At 33.0% G+C, this 21,439-nt stretch overlaps 1 protein-coding gene and 3 non-coding genes across 4 annotated transcripts; all 4 read left to right on the forward strand.

The window, feature by feature from the left end:
• Nucleotides 1-6,529: 6,529 nt before the first annotated feature.
• On the forward strand, nucleotides 6,530-6,658 carry LOC112517500. The gene has a single exon (XR_003069696.1). It is a non-coding gene; the product is annotated as a small nucleolar RNA snoR86 (small nucleolar RNA).
• Nucleotides 6,659-6,832: 174 nt separating this feature from the next.
• Nucleotides 6,833-6,961, forward strand: LOC112517502. The gene has a single exon (XR_003069698.1). It is a non-coding gene; the product is annotated as a small nucleolar RNA snoR86 (small nucleolar RNA).
• A 199-nt stretch (nucleotides 6,962-7,160) lies between these two features.
• LOC112517501 lies at nucleotides 7,161-7,287 on the forward strand. The gene has a single exon (XR_003069697.1). It is a non-coding gene; the product is annotated as a small nucleolar RNA snoR86 (small nucleolar RNA).
• A 9,219-nt stretch (nucleotides 7,288-16,506) lies between these two features.
• Nucleotides 16,507-21,059, forward strand: LOC112516319 (leucine-rich repeat receptor-like serine/threonine-protein kinase At1g17230). Its single transcript, XM_025123332.1, has 3 exons — nucleotides 16,507-19,450; nucleotides 19,545-19,928; nucleotides 20,515-21,059. The coding sequence occupies exons 1-3, from the start codon at nucleotides 16,507-16,509 to the stop codon at nucleotides 20,595-20,597; spliced, it is 3,411 nt and encodes a 1,136-aa protein (XP_024979100.1). The 3' UTR covers nucleotides 20,598-21,059.
• The last annotated feature ends 380 nt before the right edge of the window (nucleotides 21,060-21,439 follow it).

A 21,439-nucleotide genomic window follows, 5' to 3' on the forward strand; every position in this document is an offset into this window, starting at 1 on the left:
TATTTTGGCAAAACCTCTAAAATGTGGTTATTTTGTGGCAAAGGGTTGTGTAAACCGGTTATTTTTATAAATTTCCCTTATTTAAATATGAAACGGATCTCCACTCACTTTATTCGTGTTTGCGCACCAACCGCCCTCTATCCTTTAAAATATACGTAATATTACTCGACAAAGCCCACACCGTTTCCCACCTCCAATGTCTTTTTCCCCATAGTCAATTATAGTTTGAAATTTGAAGAAACAGTGAACCTCGTTTTCCACGTCTTATATTAGATTATTCACGCACACACGTACACGTGTAATTCACCTATTTTTTTTAAAATTATTTCTACTATAACATTTATTAATTACTTTATAAATTATTTTTTATTTATGTTATTTTATTAATCGTACGTATTAAATTATATTATATGTTTTAATATAATATTTATGTTTTAACTTTAGGTGATGATAAAATTTAATGTTTAAATTAATTTAATTATATTAATTAAACATATTTATTATATTGTATTTAAAAAATAATAATTAATTTTATGTATTAAAAAAAGTTTGTTGGGGTTTAGGTGGCATTGCAAAAACAATTGCAAAATCTGTAAGTATAAGACAAGACTTTAGTGAGGTGAACAATTTACAATTTCTTTTAAAAGGGCTTTGCAAGCCCTACGTGGATGATCTTAGAATCAAATCAAATCATGTATTAAAAATATAAAAAATAAGTTTTGATATTAATACGTATGGAAAAAAAATAGGTAAGAGCATATTAGCCTATCCTTCTATAAATTGTTGCTGATAATATTAATGAAGAAAATCATACATGTGGTCTCAAATTCAAATATTATAATGTTACGTATAACGATATTAAGAACATTCAATAATTAGAGAAGAAAAACGCGTACAAGAAACGATGACGTAAAGAAGTAGGTGAACTAAAACTAATTTGTTGTTGAATATTTACATCGCACCTAAACGTGATCCTCCAACACATTCCTTCTATATCAACCGTAAACTTAGCAAGATTTTTAGTGTAATACTCTGCTTGTCTCTTAAACCTTTTCTAGAAGCGGTGAGGTGGCAAAAAATGACCCAACCCGTTAACTCAACCCGAATCCAACCCAAAATTAGCAAACTGGGTGGAGTTTTCAACCAATTTAAATAAATGGGTCAACTTGCCTAACCCATTTAAATAAATTGGTTGGGTTGAATTGAATTTTTCGACTTGTTTTCAACTAGTTTTCAACTCATTTAAAATATTATATAATTTTATTTTATTCTTAATATTATATCTAACATTCTAATTTTTTATTTTGTCTTATTCTTAATTAAAAATCTTACAGTCGTGAGACAAACTCCAAATTCCAATAGCCTCCATTACTCTTAATCATCATGAAACCCTAAGAAAACCTTTTAGTCCATTACTCCATTATCGTCTTTAAAGTCCAATCCAACTTATTTTGAACAATATATTTGTTGTGGTTGTGGTTGTGTCTTATTCAAACTTTGAACAATTTGTTTGTATATGTGGTTGTGTTTTATTAAAAAAAATATTCTAGTCTTTTTTTAATTTAAAATTTTAAAATTAAATGGGTCAACCCATTTATTTAACAGGTTGGGTTAAGAAAATCGTAAACAGGTCAACCAACTATCAACCCATTTAGGTAACAGGTTGGGTTAGATTGAAAGATCTCAATTCATTTAATTAAATGGGTTGGTTTGGGTTGAAACTTTCAACCTATTTAATAAATGGGTTGAACCCGAATCCAACCCAACCTGATTCATTGCCACCCATAGCATCACCCTCATTAGTGAAAACGAAGATGGAGAACTGATAAACAACTAAAGTACGAGTTAATGATAAAACTGATCCCTCAACTATGACGATCCAACTTGAGTTTGTGAACAAGCCTTAAGAAAAATCCAGGAAGAAGAGCCTGCTGAGATCTACGGTTTGATCAGTAAAGGAAATAGGAAAAAGATGAACAGTGGCCAATGATGTGTTTTTTTTTACCGGCAACAAAGACGAAATAGCATAGAAACTAGCAAGACGCTAGCAAAAGAGAGTACAGGTTAAAAACAAGACATGAGAGAATTACACCACTATATCCAACTATTCCCCACAACATCTTTCGGCACCCTGTTTTTAAACCAGAAAAAAGAATACGTCTGAAACTGGCCTACAAGAAAGGTAGCCATCATTTGATAAGGGACTGAGAAGGTTTTACGATTACGTAGGTTCCAAATAATTCAGAAGAATCCATACATCACTACAATAAAAGTGGCCAATGATGTGTAGTCTTTTCATTTCAAGGACCACTTTCGTGTCTTTCAAGTAATCACATGGACCATTTTTGTAGTTTACCTTTTAAAACACGTGGCAACTAAGTAAATTTATGAAGTTCAGTTTTAAAAAAGATAATAATTTGTAATTTTGAATTTTAATATATTTATTTATACTATATTATAAAATATTTGATAAAAACTTTTAAAAACTATTTTTTATGCATAAAATATTGTTTATTGATGCATAGTACTTAAAATTTAAGATTACAAGTAATTTTGCATAAATACAACTTATTAAAACTTCATTTTTTAATTCGTGTAACTAACTGATGATAAACATAATCAAATATAGAATAAACATTCATTTTAAATTTAGAAAATCTAAAATATAATTAAGATAATTATTTAGTTCTAATCAAATGTTTAATTATTATCTTTATAAAAAAATATATTATTAAATAAAAAACAAATTACTTTGTTATTAAATATAAATTAAATTATAATATAAATTTGAATATAAAAAAGTTACACCCAAAAAAAGAGAACTATTAAATAGTTAATTTAATACTAATATCTATTTTTTTTAAAATTTATATTTCATTCAAAAATAAAAACATTATTGTTTTCTCAAAACCACATAAAACTGTATTATATCGATAGAGACAAAAAATAAAAATATATATTAAAATCGAGATTTATCTCGGTACATTGTGCGAGTACCCTTATAATTTGCTTAAAAACACTTATGGATTATTTGGTTGTTTTTTCGTTAAGTTAAATATAGATCAAGCTATTATATGAATTAATAAATTGTCGTTTGTTTGTGATTAATGAAAATTTGACTGATAATTTTTTTTTTATTTAAGCATTGTTTAAAATAACTTGATTTAATGATGATATTATCACAACAACATTAATTAATACCTAAATGTTTCTTTAATTTTAAGCAAAATATTACCGAGTAATCATACGGTTTTACATTTCAACATCATAATCAATTTCAATTTCGTATACGTAAACATGCATTTTGAACATTACACGAACAAACATAGCAGAAATTGGGGCTTATTTCCGATATAAAATTGAATCTATCGTCAAAGATTCAAGATCCTTATTTCGACCAACTTTTTGCAGGTTACTACCATCTTGGTATTATAGTTTGTTGACCCTCAATTTTGTATCGACCCAACTCGGTTATATCTCGGACGAGTCAAATTCTCAATAGTAAAATATCATTGTCACAGTGGTTACTGTCCGTTGACCCTCAGTTTCTAACGCCCAATGCGACTACATTTTGAGTGATTTTTTCTTCTTGATAGTAATTTTACCATCTACCATCTTCAATACCGAAACAAAGTCCATGACGCCATTGCATCATGCATTACAATGTAACACATAAAATTACATGTTTATGATAAAAATTCAATGTCACAAAGTAATACATAGTGTCACGTTTTTATAAAATACATGAAGGTATTAGGTATTAGTTTATCGAGATTTATCAAACACCATAACACACAACTTGATAAAAGCTTGGTTACTCGTGACCATTAAATAAATAAAATTACAAACCAAATGATTCTCCAAAGGCAACGATCTCTACACTCTCGATTCCTCCAAAAGTAACCAACTGTAGATTTCGATTTCTTTCCCAAATTTTGTTTGACCCCAACACCATCTTCTTATTCGAATATTTCTTGCTCATCCTCTACTTGAAGGTAGACGATTTCCAAGTCCACCCCACTTTAGGGTAGATCTCCGTTTGAAGTTGTTCTCAGCCTTCAAATTAATAAACATCTTCATTATTATGTTTTGATGTTCAAGCAGTTTGATTAGCATGTTTTGATGTTCAAATAGTTTGATTAGTATGTTTCGAAGCTCAAATAATTTGATGAATGGTAGTTTCTTTGAGTTGATTTGATTAAACTGGTGCAAACAAAAATTGGTTCAAACATGTTCAAAAAGGTAAATAACACCACAATTTTGTTTGAGGGGTAGATCGGTCATTTCTATCATTCAGACCATTGATTCGTGTAAACAACATATTTTTACCTGGACAGACAAATTTATCCACATAAAACAGATTTATCCATACATAACTTAATAGAAATTTTTGATAAACAATCCCTTACTTATAGATTCAATCGTAGTTTGTAGTAGGATATATTAAGTCACCGGTTATTAGAACTCTAAAAAAAATGGCTCCATAAATCATGCATATTTATACGTTAGATGCGTCATAAAAGTTCACTCATCATGAATTGCTTGCTTTACAGCTAAATTATCAAGGTCCACATGTTATAACCACAAGGGTGGTGCCTGATTGGTTTGAGCTTGACTCCAAAGGTCAAAAGTACCAGAAGGTCACAGGTTCAAATCCAAAGAGGAATAAAAATCCCCTTGTGACCACAGAGGTTCAAATGCGGTGACTCCGGGCTATCTACAAAACAGATGGTCCCCCTGGGATAAGTCTCCAAATCTTGACATGAAATTTCACTGTCGTAAGCAATTATTTTTAGCTTCAAAACAAGATACACGTTCATCATTGAATATATAATGAGCCTTCGCTAAATAAACCAATCACTAACATATTCAACTAAGATTAAACATACAGAGTATAAATGGACCCCATATCAAACATCAAGTACGAATTGAGTCTAATATTGAACTCATCAAGCATTATAATAAAAGAACAACATAACAAGTATTGCAAACGTATTTAATGTACTAAAAAAGAAAAGAAGAGTGAAAGCTTTACATGTGCTTAGAGATGGTTAAATGTGACTGTTTATGTTGAAGGAATCGGAATCATAGGACTGGTTAAAGCCCAATTACAAAACCTTTTGTAGAACTGATTAAGGGTTGGTCTTTTTGAATCAATTTTCAGCTTGGTCCAAAAAGATAACTGTTTGGGTAAAAAAAGTTATTTATTTAAAATTTATAGAAAATATATTTTTGAGTAAGTTATATTTTTCATCCTGGTGGTTTGTTAAAAATTTCGGATTTCGTCATTGTGATTTTAAAATTTCAATTTTCATCCCTATGGTTTGTAATTTATTTCTATTTTCGTCCTTGAGGCAAAAACATTGATTTTAAGTATGAAGGACTAAAATAAAAATGAATTGTAACCATAAGGACGAAAAAAACAATAGATTTTGAATAATAAGGACAAAAAGGTAAAAAATTATAAATCACAGGGATGAAACTGTAATTTCACAATCGTAAGGATAGAAATATTTTTTTTAACAAACCATAGGGACTAAAAATGTAATTTACTCTAGATTTTTAAATGTAAACAAAATCATAAAATTGCTAAAACAAACATAAGAGTATTTATTTAAATGTAAACATATTAATTTGTAAAAAAAAAAGACGAAAAGATATCGAATTTTATATAATTGTAATAAAACCGTATTTTAAACTTTATTTTAGTGTCCCAGTCTTAAACTTATGGGAGTTTAGGACCGTTTACCAAATATTTATTCCGTAAGTATTTACCGGTAACATTTAACACTATCAATTACTTACCGAGTAAAATTTTAGTCCATCAAAATGACATTGTATGCAACAATTTACCCGGTAAGCGCTTACCATGGTAAGAGTTGTCGCCCTCACTTACTGAGTAAGACTCTTGGTTCTTATCTTGTTCTTACCAGGTAAGATTTTTGGTCCATACCATATTCATCAGGTAAAATAATATGACTTGATGTTCACTTACCTAAGTAAGCATTTGGTAAACGACTCCTAAGACTTGTTTGTTAGCTGCTTAATGATGTTAATATGATTCGTAACTTATTTTGTCAATTATATATTACCGTTTGTAGTGGCTTAATCATATAACTTATTCCATAAACTACTAAAAAAGAGTTTTATGTAGAAATCCAAGTTTTTTCTAAATTTATCCGTCCACTAGTAAAATACTCTCATTTCTTATGAAAAAACACTCCTAAACTGGAATGGATTACCAAATTGGGCCAATATTTTCTGGGCCAATTGGTATCTAAACTGGGCCTGAAAGTTGGGATTAGGGTTAGGGTTATTTCTTATTAGCCTTTATATATATGCTCACCTCAGAAGCATGTTTACCATCATCATCGTCTCCTACTTGTTTCGTCGACGAGAAATCAGACAACAAGCGTCGTGGATTTTTGATATAGATTCTGTTCAGAGTTATTTCATTCTTTTTTATTTTCAATTTTTTGTTGTTCTGCTGTGGATTTCATTAGTAAAGGGGGAACAAAGCCAATTTGCAGAGCAAGGACGCCTAAAAAATGTGACGAAACTTGCATTGAAGGTTGGCAAAATCAAAAAAGTTTCTGCGATTCTCCGTGCCTATCAAATCTATCAATTTTGAATACGGCCTCGAACAAATCGCTACATCTAATTCTCATCATTTCGTGTTTTGTTTCTACTTTAAGGATTAACAGTTCAAATAGGCTCTGTTCAGAATTCGAGGGTTAATTTTTCCGTCGATCTGATTAGTTTGGACATTTTGTCGATCTATGAATTATAGAGATCTCATTAGGATATAGGGGGTAGAAGAAGCCAATTTGCAGAGCAAGGACGCCTATGAATTGTGACGAAACTTGCATTGAAGGTTGGCAATATCAAAAAAGTTTCTGCGATTCTCCGTGCCTATCARATCTATCAATTTTGAATACGGCCTCGAACAAATCGCTACATCTAATTCTCATCATATCGTGTTTTGTTTCTACATTAAGGATTAACAATTCAAACAAGCTCTGTTCAGAATTCGAGTGTTAATTTTTCCGTCGATCTGATTAGTTTGCACATTTTGTCGATCTGATTAGTTTGCACATTTTGTCGATCTATGAACGATAGAGATTTCATTAGAATATAGGGGTAGTAGAAGCCAATTTGCAGAGCAAGGACGCCTATCAAATGTGACGAAACTTGCATTGAAGGTTGGCAATATCAAAAAGTATCAGCGATTCTCCGTGCCTATCAAACTTTCAGTTTTGAATACGGCCTCGAACAAGTCGCTACATCCATTTCCCATTTTGCGTTTTCACTTATGGTTTTCTCTCGAGTCTGCTAAACTTCTTCGATTTCAGATCTTTACAATGCTGATGTTTTTTAAATTTGATTTTAGTCCTAAAATGTTATTCGCAATATTTGTTTTGCCAGATCTAATTTTTAGTTCCTCACCAACCAAAATCTGATGCTTTGAGCATCCTTGTTTTGTATAGTTCGTCTCAAATCATTGGAACTGGTCTTTCAGAGCGGCAACGTAGGTAATTGAGGGTTAGGGAAGACTAAGAGGCTGCATGACATTTGCTTAATGATTAAGTGGTCGGAATGATTAATAGCCTTTTGTTATACTGCAAAATGAAATATAATTGTTTTGTAATTATTTACAATAAAATTAGGGTTTTGAATGGTTAAGAGAGAATTTGGACACGAAATTATTTGGAAGGTTTTAGAACCATTAAGAGATAGATTTTTTTTTGGCCAAACAAGATTCATGATTCAGATAGTGCCTCTTAATAGAACTATTAAGAGGTAATAAACAACCCCTAAATGAGCGAAAGTGAGTTAGGAATTGCGTAAGGCTTTCGGGTTCCAATTCAGGATAAGTAGTCTAGTGATTTAATTTCCCTAGGTTTGATGGTTCAGAGTTAATTCAATCTAATTCTTTAATAATGATACAAATTAATTAATTACTTTTAATGTGTTAAAATCGGCACAAAGGAAGCTTAAAAATTTAAAGCTTCACATAAAACAAATCCTGATTTAAGCAATTTGAAAATAAATTAATTGAATGATAGTTGAATAATGGTTGAATGGATAACTGGATGGTCATTGGATGAGTAGTTGAATGTTGATTGGTTCGGTTTGGTTTTGGTTGGTGCTAGATTGTCATCAGAGAACCAAACAATCTAAATTGAATGTTGAAAATTCCAATCCTATTCGATCCAATTACAGTTGAATATCCAATTATGGTCGATCTGTTCTAATTGGATTAGTCGGTTCCAATTAGATCGGTTAATTTTCTACATACCTCTACCTCGGCCTACGTAAGAAATCAAATATTTTTATTTTTAAATTACACTTTATATGGTAACACCCTTGTTATATTACCGACCAATTTACTGTTTAATTTCAAAAAAATAATGAAAGTTTTAACCACTAAAATATATGGGATATGATGCGCTTCATTCATTTCCTTCTTTTTAGCCAAAACATAAACTTATCTACAATTATCTACGGACATATCTATCCAATGGAATACATGCATATATAAACACACCAAAAGAATATACAATTATACCACAAAGAGCTAAGTTGTCGCTTGAGTCAATTTCCGAACTAAATCTTCTTATCTTTCCATTTATCTACAATCCTCTTTCCTGAAAAAGGGTTAATAAAAAATGAGTAAGTTATAATGCTTAGTGAGACTATATAAAAGTACATGGTTATAATGTATTATTTTTGAAAATAAAAACCGAAGAATGAAACGAAACCTTGAAACTAAAAGCTATTATAACATCGAAAACCAACAACTTGGAGAACTCCATGAATACATTATAAGTTCCAATAGTAGCATACGTTCTTACCGACAAACTCGACAACAAAAAGACATTTGTGGCATACAAACATCTATCACATGACTCAAGTATCTTATCATGTAAACATATCATGAATCAAACATAAAATATCAAGAATAGTGCACCACTCCCACCTTCATCTACTGGGTACGTGCAATATAGTACTCACACTTGTCTCCTATCACTCAAGATATGTGAGTACAACGAACCCGTATGTCACACCCAACCTCCATCTCCCTAGGATACGTGAAGATACACAGCTTACCAGCATACCACACGAAGTAGTACCCATATTCACGATTTACCAAGAGATCAACAAAACATTCGTGGATCCAGACTCGACCAACATTGCGGAACGATCATACGATTACAAACCTGAATCAGAGGGACTCACTCATGTTACACCTTGCCAAAACATTAAACACAACTAATACAAACAGAAAATGCATACATATATAAGTACATATAAACATGTATTGCATATAGACTCACAATGTATAAAATGAGTCAATTGAATGCCCAACAGAATGTCTCGTTATTCAACTTCATAGTCCAAATATGTATGGCACTCCAAAAGCTTCCAATTATACCTTTATACTCCCTGGAGTATTCACATTCAATTCCATAAGTATATAATTACACTATCTCATTCTATTTCATTCTTAGTGAGCTAATTCTATTCTAATTTCCCTTGTAGAGCCCCCATTCTAACACATTTTAACCATCTTAAACTTAGAATTTCATCCTTGTCTTCTAAACAAGAAATAAAGTAGACATTTTTTCCTTTCAGGTGTCACCGACCTCATGTCCAATGGATTTTTCTTTGATTTTATACGAATTTTCTAAAACAAGACAACAACATTAGCTTTTATGTTTCAAAAATGACTATTTTTAACAATCTTGTATCCAAACCGTTCCCATTTGGAACAAATTCATATTTCTCTCTCAAAATATCACAAACTTTATAAAAATAGAAAAACTCAAACCTTATTCATCAAAAATCATCATTTTGGAGCTTAACTTTGAAAAGTCATGCAACATTATTTCAACTAATCCTTGAAAATAATCCATGTTTTTGGTCAAATAACAAGTAATCTCAATATATTTCTACAAAATAATTTCATCATTCATTTTATAGCTTAAACCCTAGTTGCATGAATCCAAAAACATCAAGAAAAATCTATATACCAACATTTATATCTTCAAATCTTTGAAATTCTCTTCAATTTCTCCAAGTTTTGGCTAGATTTTAGCTTTAGGTGTGTAAATTCATACATACATTTTGGTCTAGAAGCTTGTAGAAGTAAAAATGATGTGAAAAGATCTAATTTTCGTCACTTTATTGTAAAAAAACTCATTTTGGGTCAGGTTTCACCCGATTGGGTTGACTCATCACCCATTTTGACCATCAGACACGTAGAAAGATTCATAATTTTTTGCCCACGTGTTCGTAACAAGATCATTAATTATTTTTAACAAATATATTCCAAAAAAGGTGTTAGGACTAAAATAGTCCTAAATATTATAAAAGTTTAATTAAAATAATTTGGGCCAAGAATGGTAGGTTAAGAGATCTGCACTACTAAATCGGCTAAGTCTGGAAGAGCAACGTTCTAAAGACCAGAGCCTCTGGTCCACAAGCATTTAGGACGAGAGGTCCTCTGGATGACTGAAGCACTTATGGACACTAAGTCCTTTAGTTCTAGACACTAGTCCTAAGGGCCAGAGCCCCTTTGGATGACCAGAGCCTCTGGTTCTAAAGACCAGAGCTTCTGGGCACTAGGATGGAAGATTCAGAGATCTGAACTGTGCTAAATCGATTAAGGGGTTGTTTGTTTACCTCTTAACAGTTCCATAAAGAGACGATATCTGAATCGTTAAGAGCTGAATATTGTTTGGCAAAAAAAAAAAAAAAAAACAGTCTGCCTCTTAATGGTTTTAAAACTCTCTGAATGATTTTGTATCATTGATCTCACTTAACCATTAGGAGCCCTAATTTCATTGTACACAATTACCAAACAATTATATTTCATTTTGCATTAAATCATGAGAATCTCTTAATCATTCTGCACCAAACCATTCAACAATTGTCAAACAGCCCCTAAGTCTGAGTTTGAAAGAGCAACCAGAGTCTCTGGTCCTAAAGACCAGAGCTCCTTCGGATGACCGGAGCATCTCTGGTTGAACTATACAATGTAAGACATTCATCATATATCTGGAAAAGAAGACTTCAGAGTTTTACAAGTCTGAAGAGATATTTTTCAAATCTCTGGAAAAGAAGACTTCAGAGTTTTACAAGTTTGAAGAGACATTCTTCAGATATCTAGAAAAGAAGACCTCAGAGTTTTACAAGTCTGAAGAGATATTCTTTATATCTCTGGAAAAGAATACTTTAGAGTTTTACAAGAAGAGATCCGACGAGAGCTAAATGTCAAAACTGAAGACGAAGTCTGAAGACCTTGAGTTCAAAGTTATTCAAACTCTGAATACGAGGATGTTGCTGCTGCTAACTCTATAACAACCTATGAAACCCTTAAATTTCTTAAAGATTTTGCTACAAGCATAGGCGGACCTACATAGGTGCCATGGGTGGCACGTGCCACCGTATCGTTTCTCCGCCAAAGGGTAAAAAATTTAGGTTTCGTGAACGGTGCAACCGTATTAATTTGTTGTGTGCCACCATATGTATTTTGAAACTACAATGAAAACAAGTTTTATTTGATAGAGTTGGTTTGCAAGGCTTTTATTCTACCCCACACTCAAGTCCGAATCATGTTAGTGTTATTTTCTTAGTCAAATGGTGTCACCGTTTGAAAAAAATTTCATATATTTTTTTTCTTATGGTCAAATGGTGTCACCGCTTTAAAAAAATTTCGGGGTCCGTCCCTGGCTACAAGTCCTCTATAAAGCATGATAATAACACATAATCTACCTTATTAAACACCTAATACACATTAGAACACATTTAGAGGCATTTGCTAAGCATATTAAAAAAAGAGTATGTTACATATATCCTTTAAATTGGTTATGTAATTTACTTTATATTCTTTATTTTTTTATTTTTCATTTTACATCTTTACCATAAATAATTGTATATATACTTAAATAAATTTAAAAAATACATTTATAATTTATTTACAAATTATATTATTATAATTATCTAGTCAATATCTTCAAAACGAGTCAAATATAGAATATTTTGGGATTTAATCATATAAATAACATAAATACATATGACATTCATTATTTCACCTATAGTTAACACACACACACACACACACATACACACACACACATATATATATATATATATATATATATATATATGAGCGATNATATATATATATATATATATATATATATATATGAGCGATCAAATGAAAACCACTCCAACTTGTAAAACCCGTAAAAACTACTCTCATCCGTCGATTTCATTGTTTAATCTTATGAAATTTTTTCATGAGATTGTTTAATCTTGTGAAATTGTTTCATATAATACTTTTTTTTGATGAAGTTGTTTCATATATGGTTATGAAATTATTTCACGATGGCGAACCATTTATATGTTATTATTTTGATTTTACTTCGCTTTAACACAACACGATTAGCTTTATTGGAAAGTAATATCCAAAAGTTCCAACCTGACCTGAGAGGGTACATAAGGAACATGGCTGACCAAGCTCCTCTTTCTAACGATTGAAAAAAAGAAAGAGACATTGTTCTTCCCAACTGCTCCAATAAACGTGCCTACACCCCATCCCGTCTRGAGAATGATATGATTGACCGATAGTACTTACCCGACACTAAACTAAGGGTTTGATCTGCAGCCTCCTGAAATCCAACATGCACAATTTGAGTTAGGTTGTGCTGTTCAAATGTCTTCAGTACGTGTTTTTCTTAGTTCTGTGATTAATAATTTTTTTTACGTGAAATACATTAATTAATTCCTTTATGTTTACCATGCTTCATAAACTTTTAATCAAAACATATTACTTTTGTAGGACAAAAAAGTCGTAAATTGAAATTCAAATATTATATCTATGTCTATCATTCATCTCTCATTGATTCTTACTACAAATATTTATATCGGAATCCCACTTTATTAAAAAAAAATTCGTATTTATTAGAACCCTTGTTTTTATATGTTGCAGGATCTATATAGTGTCAGAAACGGGTTCGATGATAATGATTGATTGTGTGTTGTTTTTTAAGATTATTTTTTGAAATAAAGTAATTAAATTAATGGTTTTTCAAAAAATGGAACATCTATCAATCACCTCACTATGGGTCACAAGTTGTTACCTATACATTGAATCATAAATTGCAAATTATGTTTCAATTAAATTTTTAGAAAAATATAATTTGAATTTTTTCAAAAAATGGAATATCTTTTTATTAATAAATTATTAGAAAACAAGTGTTTTAAACATATTTTAAAATATTATTATATAGAAATCCTACAAAATCCCGTGAAATCCCAACCACCTCCGTGGGATTTCAAAATCCGAACAATCCTGCAAATCAAACATGGATTTGAAATCCAAATTCTTTCAAATACATTTCATTCCCACAAATCAAACGGACCCTAAAAGTATTTTTGAAATTTAATTTTTTTTGGAAAAAATGCTTGTGAAAACGACAATTTAACAAGAAAAAAAAGATGAAAAGTCACAAATCAAATGAAAATTCATTAGGAAGTCACGCCTGAAGGCACGTTATAATTGCCGACACTTTTACCTTATGTAACTTATAAAATAATTTTAAGTCGGTTTTCATATTTTTGTAACTTTTTTCTCGTTTTCATCTAATTTACACACACACACACACACACACATATATAGGGAAAGATTAAAATGAGAACACCTTATTTTACGAGAACGCGAGAACACCCTTTTACTATAGACAATCATATATGATACTATTATTCCATCACATGTGATACTAAATCAGAGACACGGAAGATTTTGGATGTGATCTTAGTTGCGGGACAAATCGTCCTTACACCACTAAGTCCTCTCACATGTATTATCACATGTGATAAGTGTGTTGTTAATATGATATTATAATTTATTAAGACTATCACATATGATGTTAAATCATAAACACAGACAACCTTTGGTGCAGTCTAAGTCATAGAACACGTCGTCCGCACATCACATGGTCTCTTCACACGTATTATCACATGTGATAAGAGTATTTTCACGTTCTCGTAAAATAGAGGCGTTCTCATTTGAAACTCCACATATATACGTTAACTGATTGGTAAAAGTTCGATAGTTTATTTATTTAAAAAAAAATTCACAAGTCTTAGTCATTCAAAATATGAAAGTTTAATGGTTTTTTTTCATTCAAAAAAATAGTTTAAAAACTTAATCATTGAAATACAACACAAACAAAATTTGCATGATTTTGTAACGATAAACTCATAAAAAAATAAAGTAACTTTTATTTTATGTTATTTATACTTTGTATATCAATTACAATTCACTGGTACATGGCACTGGATTTTTTTTATATCATATCAGATCCATCTGTAATTTTTACTGACACAAAATTTAATTTTTTTAGCACATGACTGCTTTTTATTAACTACTAATTTTATAAATCCGTTACATGTAGAAATTTGTATTATAGAAAAATCAAACAGACATTAAAAAAACCCATCGTGTGTAAAAATTTCATCAAGAAAACTTAATTACATGTTAGACAATTTTTTTTATTAACCTGAATATCCAACCCGCTATGCGAGCCGACTAATCCCAGGACGACCACCTGCTTTGCAGATAGTCCGGAGTCACCGCATTTGAACCTCCATGACCACAAGGAGATTTTTATTCCTCCTTGGATTTATATGTTAAGACAATTATCGTCATGAAAAATAGAATTGTTTAAAAGAAAACATAATATTGCTAATAAACAATTATAAAAAGAATATCATAACGACCAAATCATTGTAACTGATGTCATGAGCCAAAGGTTCTAATTCAAGTGTTATCTTTCACAACAGATGCATGATATTAACGAGTTTTAGAGATTTTGAAGTTCCAAATATATATGAAATATGCTATATTTGTTTGACTTGAGATCATGTGAGACCAACTTTTTACACTTAAAACTTCACAGTAAAATGCTGTGAATGTGGCTTTTTTTTAACCTTCACAGTGTTTTTGCTGTGATGTTTCAAGTGTAAAAATGTGATCTCACGAAAACAACCTGGTCTCACGTGAACCCAATCCATATTTGTTTAATTTATATATTCAGTGTTATTATCTGAAAGACCGACCTTAACATCTTTGCTCAAATTTCTAACCCATATGTTTGATTTTGGTTTCGATGGTAACATGTACCTAACATGACAGAGTATTAGATACGTTTCGATTCATAAAATAGTTATTCTTTTTCCTTTTTAATCTGTCTAGATGAATGATTATCAGATGTTTTTTTTTTATTTTTCTACTGTTTTTCTTTTAAACCAAACCCTATATTAATATTTTATATATAATAATGGATAAATATGTAAATTTTTTACCTAAAAATGCATAGGGATATATATGAAGTGGAAAAGAAGAAGCAACGACCCAAAGTTTGTAGAGAAAGAGAACACTAACACAGATTCCAACTCATTCCTCCACTATCAACAGTGCATACATTAGAAACTCGAATCATGAATCCAAAGACCATATTTTCTACACACAAAAAGGAATTTTTGCTGCACAAATCCAACACCCAATTTTCCATTTTGTCAGGCCCAGCAACAATGGCGGAGATTGCGATCTCAACTTTAAGGAATTCACACAAACGTCTCGTCTCTATCGTTCCCTCTACTTCACATGTATGTTCGGTATAAAGCAACAGAGCCACACACATTTCAATTCGTCCAACCAATTATAGAACCCCCATGATCATCATGGAAAAGAAGAACGAGAGAGGGATGCATATAATGCTGTAGAGTTGTATCAAAAAGCCAACTAGCGCCACCTTTGTGTTGACTCCCTTTTTCATGGTTTTCTTGTTTTTCCATCCACCAATGTCGTCAATCACACTCACACCCTTCCGTCTTTCTCTCTCTAAATCAATTCGTCTTGAATTCGTTGAGGTGGACGGTATGAAACGAGGCACTCGACTCTAGAAAATTTTACTGGTCCTCAGAACATGTAGTATGCATGTATGTATATATGAATGTACTTTCTCTCTCTTCCTTATCTCTTTGATTTTATTGCTTGCCCATCCTTTCATTTATGTCACGGATCATTCAACCTTTTTGTGATCTAATTTAATTTGTCTTGCACTTTTTGATGATTAAGCGTATGGGTTGTGTTTGAATCTTGTTATTGGAGTATAATTGGGTAGCCCTCCAAGTGTTTGATTATATGACGCTGAGTCTTTGCCTATTATGATCATCAAAACCTCGCAAGACTTGCTTAGCTTACTAATCCCTCTTTTGCATTTTCGCACCCTTTTCCCACTATGCTTTTGCTCCATAATATTGTCTCTTTCGATTTTCATGTAAACCACTCCTTGGCTGTGTGGCACAGTGAATTCTTGATAGCTACATCTTTCACTTTTATCATACTGTTTTCTTCCTGTTAAAACCAGAACTCAATTCGTTTCTTTCTTTGCTTATACCCTTTCTTCTTTTCTCATTGTTCGGTGTTCAAACATGCCAACCCTCATGAATCTTGATCTTGGAAAACATTTTTGGGCCTTCACGCTCCTTATGTTATCGATTGTTATCCTTGTCCATTCAATAAACGAAGAGGGTGCTGTACTTTTGGAGTTCAAACTCTCTCTTGCTGACCCAAGTAGCAATCTTCATAATTGGAATCCATCTGATTCGTTTCCTTGTGCTTGGATCGGTATAGGCTGTACCGATGATCATAAGGTAAATTCTATAAACCTCCATGGCCTTAATTTATCTGGCTCTTTATCGTCAACCATTTGTAAGCTTTCGTTTTTAACTGAATTGAACATGTCCAAGAACTTCATATCTGGTTCCATTCCTAAAGGTTTAGCTTCCTGCCAACATTTGGAGGTTTTAGACCTCTGCACAAATAGATTTCGTGATGATTTCCCCACTCAAATATGCACAATTTCCTCCCTAAAAGTGCTCTCCTTATGTGAAAATTATATTGGTGGTCAGATACCTGATGACATTGGGAAATTGATTTTGTTGGAAGAGCTTGTTGTTTACAGTAATAATCTCACTGGGATGATTCCCAAGTCCATTGGTAGATTGAAACAGCTTAAAATAATCAGGGCGGGTGTAAATTCTTTGTCGGGGCCGATTCCTAGTGAGGTCGGTGAATGTGAAAACCTGCAGGTTTTTGGGTTAGCACAGAATAATTTAGATGGTCCATTTCCTAGAGAGCTTCAAAAGATCAAGAATCTGAGTAGTTTGGTCCTTTGGCAAAATCTTTTATCTGGCAAAATTCCTCCCGAGATTGGGAATTTCAGCAGCTTGGAATTACTTGCACTTCATGCAAACTCTTTCTCTGGAAGCATTCCAGAAGAAATTGGTAAGCTCACACAACTGAAGAAGTTGTACCTGTATACGAACCAGTTGAACGGTACAATTCCACAAGAACTAGGGAATTGTCTAAAGTTAGTTGAGATTGATCTTTCTGAAAACCATTTAACTGGGGTTATCCCAAAAAAGTTGGGCCAGATAACAAACCTCCGCCTGCTTCATCTTTTCGAAAACCTCCTGGTGGGTGGCATTCCAAATGAGCTTTCACATTTGAAAGAGCTTCGGAAACTAGACTTGTCGATAAATAACCTGACAGGGGAAATTCCTTCAGGCTTTCAAAACATCTCATTCTTGGAAAGTTTTCAGCTTTTTGATAATCATCTTGAGGGAAGCATCCCTCCATTGATAGGAGCTAGTAGTAACCTCTCAGTTCTTGACATATCCATGAATAATCTTGTGGGAACCATACCTCCACACCTTTGCAAATTTCAGAAGCTAATGTTTCTAAGCCTGGGATCGAATAAGTTATCTGGCAACATTCCCCGTGATCTGAAATCATGCAAATCTCTTATACAGTTGATGTTAGGAGACAATTTGCTTACTGGTAGCCTCCCTCTTGAGTTCTCCAACCTTTATAACCTTTCCGCTCTTGAACTACATCGAAACCACTTCACTGGGCCTTTACCCTCAGAAATAGGCCAGTTAAAGAATTTGAAAAGACTTCACTTGTCTGACAATTACTTCTTTGGTCACATTCCTCCTGAAATCGGGAATTTGGTTCAGCTTGTTACATTCAATGTCTCTTCTAATCAGCTTTTTGGGGACATTCCTCAGGAGCTGATGAATTGCTTAAATCTCCAGAGACTTGACCTGAGCAGGAACTGGTTTACAGGCCAAGTTCCTTCTGAAGTTGGCAATTTGGTAAATCTTGAGTTGCTCAAGTTGTCGGATAACAGAATGAATGGACCAATACCAACTTCATTAGGGAAGCTGGCACGTCTTACTGAATTGCAGATGGGTGGTAATTTTTTCTCTGGCAATGTCCCTTTTGAGCTTGGTCAACTCACTGCTCTTCAGATTTCACTCAATATCAGTCATAACTCTCTTTCTGGCACAATACCTCAGAACCTTGGGAACTTGTTGATGTTGGAATCACTTTACTTGAATGATAATCTACTTGATGGAGAAATTCCTGCATCAATCGGCCAGTTAGTGAGCCTCTTGGTCTGTAATCTTTCTAACAATGGCTTGTTTGGGGCTGTTCCAAACACTCCCATTTTTAGAAGGATGGATCCTAGCAACTTTGCAGGAAACCATGGCCTATGCATTTTGGATTCAAATTCAAACCATTGTCAACCACCTTCAATCCCGCGATCTAGTCAACATTCTGGCTGGTTCAAAGATCGGTTCTCAAAGGATAAAGTAGTGAGCATTGTTTCTGCTACTGTAGGGTTTTTCTCTTTAATCTTTGCCATGGGTGTTTGTTGGGCTATAAAGCACCGAAAACCAGTCTGTGTGCCATTTGAAGAAGATCACATTAAGCCTGATGTGTTGGACAATTACTACTTTCCAAAGGCGGGATTCAGATATCAGGATCTTGTTGAAGCAACTCATAACTTTTCAGAGGATGTTGTGATCGGAAAAGGAGCATGTGGGGTGGTGTACAAGGCGATCATGGCTAATGGTGAGGTGGTGGCAGTGAAAAAGTTGAAGTCCAGTGGAGGAGGTGCTGATGTTGACCGTAGCTTCCTTGCTGAAATATCAACTCTTGGAAAAATCCGTCACAAGAATATTGTGAAGCTTTATGGTTTTTGCTACCATCAGGAATCCAATCTTCTATTATATGAGTATATGGAAAACGGGAGTCTAGGAGAACTACTTCACGGGCAAAATCATGCTCATTTTCTTGACTGGGATGCTAGATACAAGATCGCCCATGGAGCAGCTGAAGGGTTATGCTATCTCCACAATGACTGTAGACCCCACATTATCCATCGCGATATAAAGTCAAACAACATATTATTGGACAAAGTGCTTCAGCCTCATGTCGGAGATTTTGGTTTGGCAAAGCTGATGGACTTCTCTTGTTCCAAATCCATGTCCGCTGTTGCTGGTTCATACGGCTACATTGCCCCAGGTAAAACTACAATTTCACTTCTGAAAATTGGTGCAAAGTATGCAAATTTGACAAGCAGTTTTCTCACAAAGATTTCTTTTATGTTGGTTTTCAGAATATGCGTATACAATGAAAGTAACAGAAAAGTGCGATATCTACAGTTTTGGAGTGGTTCTTTTGGAACTTGTTACTGGGAGGCCTCCGGTTCAACCCCTTGATCAGGGTGGGGATCTTGTGACATGCGTTAGAAGATCGATTCATGGGATGGTTCCAGTTTTGGATCTCTATGACAAAAGGTTAGACTTGAGTTGTAAAAGGACAACCGATGAGATGTCTCTCTTTTTAAGGATAGCATTGTTTTGCACTAGTCCATCTCCACTCAATCGGCCAACAATGAGAGAAGTCGTAGCAATGATGATTGACGCTAAGGAGGTCACCAGCAATTCACTCTCATCTCCATCATCAGAAACTCCTCTAGATGATGCTAATTCTTGTAAAGGTCAGAGAATCCTTTGTCATAAAAAATTTCAGAATCCATAAAAGGCTCTTGTGCATATGCACTATACTATTCTGAGCTCATAATTGTATGGGCAATCTTCAGTACAACAAAGTCAGTTTATAGGATGCTAAATATATCTAAATATCCTAATATATCGCTTTGTAGGACTGTAAGTTTATATGACCAAAAAATTATGCATGATATGTGAAAGTGTTACAATAAGTTGATATGACACTTTTGGATGTCCTAACAAGTGTTTTAGGACACTCTTGAAATTAAGTGTCTTACTAACTTTTTTATATGGCACTTTTGAGAAGTTAAACACATCTTTTTTATAGGACACTTGTTTTTATAAGACACTTCTTCAAACGCGTCATAAAAACCTTGTTAGGACGTCCAAAAGCATTTAATCAACTTATTGTAACACATTTACATAGGACACACAATTGTTTGGCCATAAAACTTAAGTCCTATAAAGCAGTTTATTAGGACATTTAGACGTATTTGGTATCCTATGCAACCGATTTTGTTGTAATGCTTTGTGTATTTGAGAGAAAAATCACAGTAATCATAAATTGATATGCAGGTTATGTAGAGCCAGCAGAAATGGGCACTAGTCCCTGGCAGTCTTCCTCATCCTTGCGTCACTTGGATTATCTGAGTAAATAATGGTATCTGGTATGCTTGATTTTGATCAGCCAAGGTCAGACTATCATCTCTCATTCTTATTGTACAAAAAGAAAAGAATAAAAAAGATAATGGAACATAGTTTCCAGTTATTGAATGGGAACTTTCGCCGGGTTTTTTAAGTAAACTCAACAACCCTCATATCCTTCTATGTCATACCAATTAGAATACATACAGAAATGATTCTCATGACTCTGAATTCAAGATTAGAATTTGTTCTATTGATCATAACTTGTATACCAACACTAATCATCAAGTTCCAACCTTTGTTTTCGGATTCTATTTAAATTGTTCTTAAAATAATAGTAGACAATTCTGCGAAGTTGAAATTGGTTGGAAGTAGAAGTTGGAAGACAGGTTGTATGCTAATTATTGAAGATGGCTTATGCTGATTTTACTGGTTCAACTCCAGTATTTTGAAATAAAGTTCTTCTCTTCCTTGTCTTTTGTGGGAACTAGAAACACCCAATTATTAAAGTTTGAATCTTGATATAATTTAGAATTTGTTAGGTTTATGGGTGAGTGTGTTTGAAATTGGTTGTTGTGATCAAGAAGGAATTATGTGACATAAGGCCATGGTTGGTACATAGTGAGTTGCACCTTTGACATTTTTAACCTTTGTGTTAGGTAAGAATTTGGGAATTTGGTTCATTTTAGTAGTTTTTTATTGCATACACTTTCTCTTCTAGTCTTCTTGTTTCCTCATATCCAGGATCAGATGCTATCTACCTCCATTTTCAACCATTGTCCTTTAGGATATAAAAAACTACCCATTTCTTGTTGGATCTCCATATCAGGTGTTTCTAGGATGGAAAAGCACATGG

The sequence above is a fragment of the Cynara cardunculus genome, assembly GCF_001531365.2.
Source record: "Cynara cardunculus var. scolymus isolate 2C chromosome LG 8, CcrdV1, whole genome shotgun sequence".
Taxonomy (NCBI): Eukaryota; Viridiplantae; Streptophyta; class Magnoliopsida; order Asterales; family Asteraceae; genus Cynara; species Cynara cardunculus.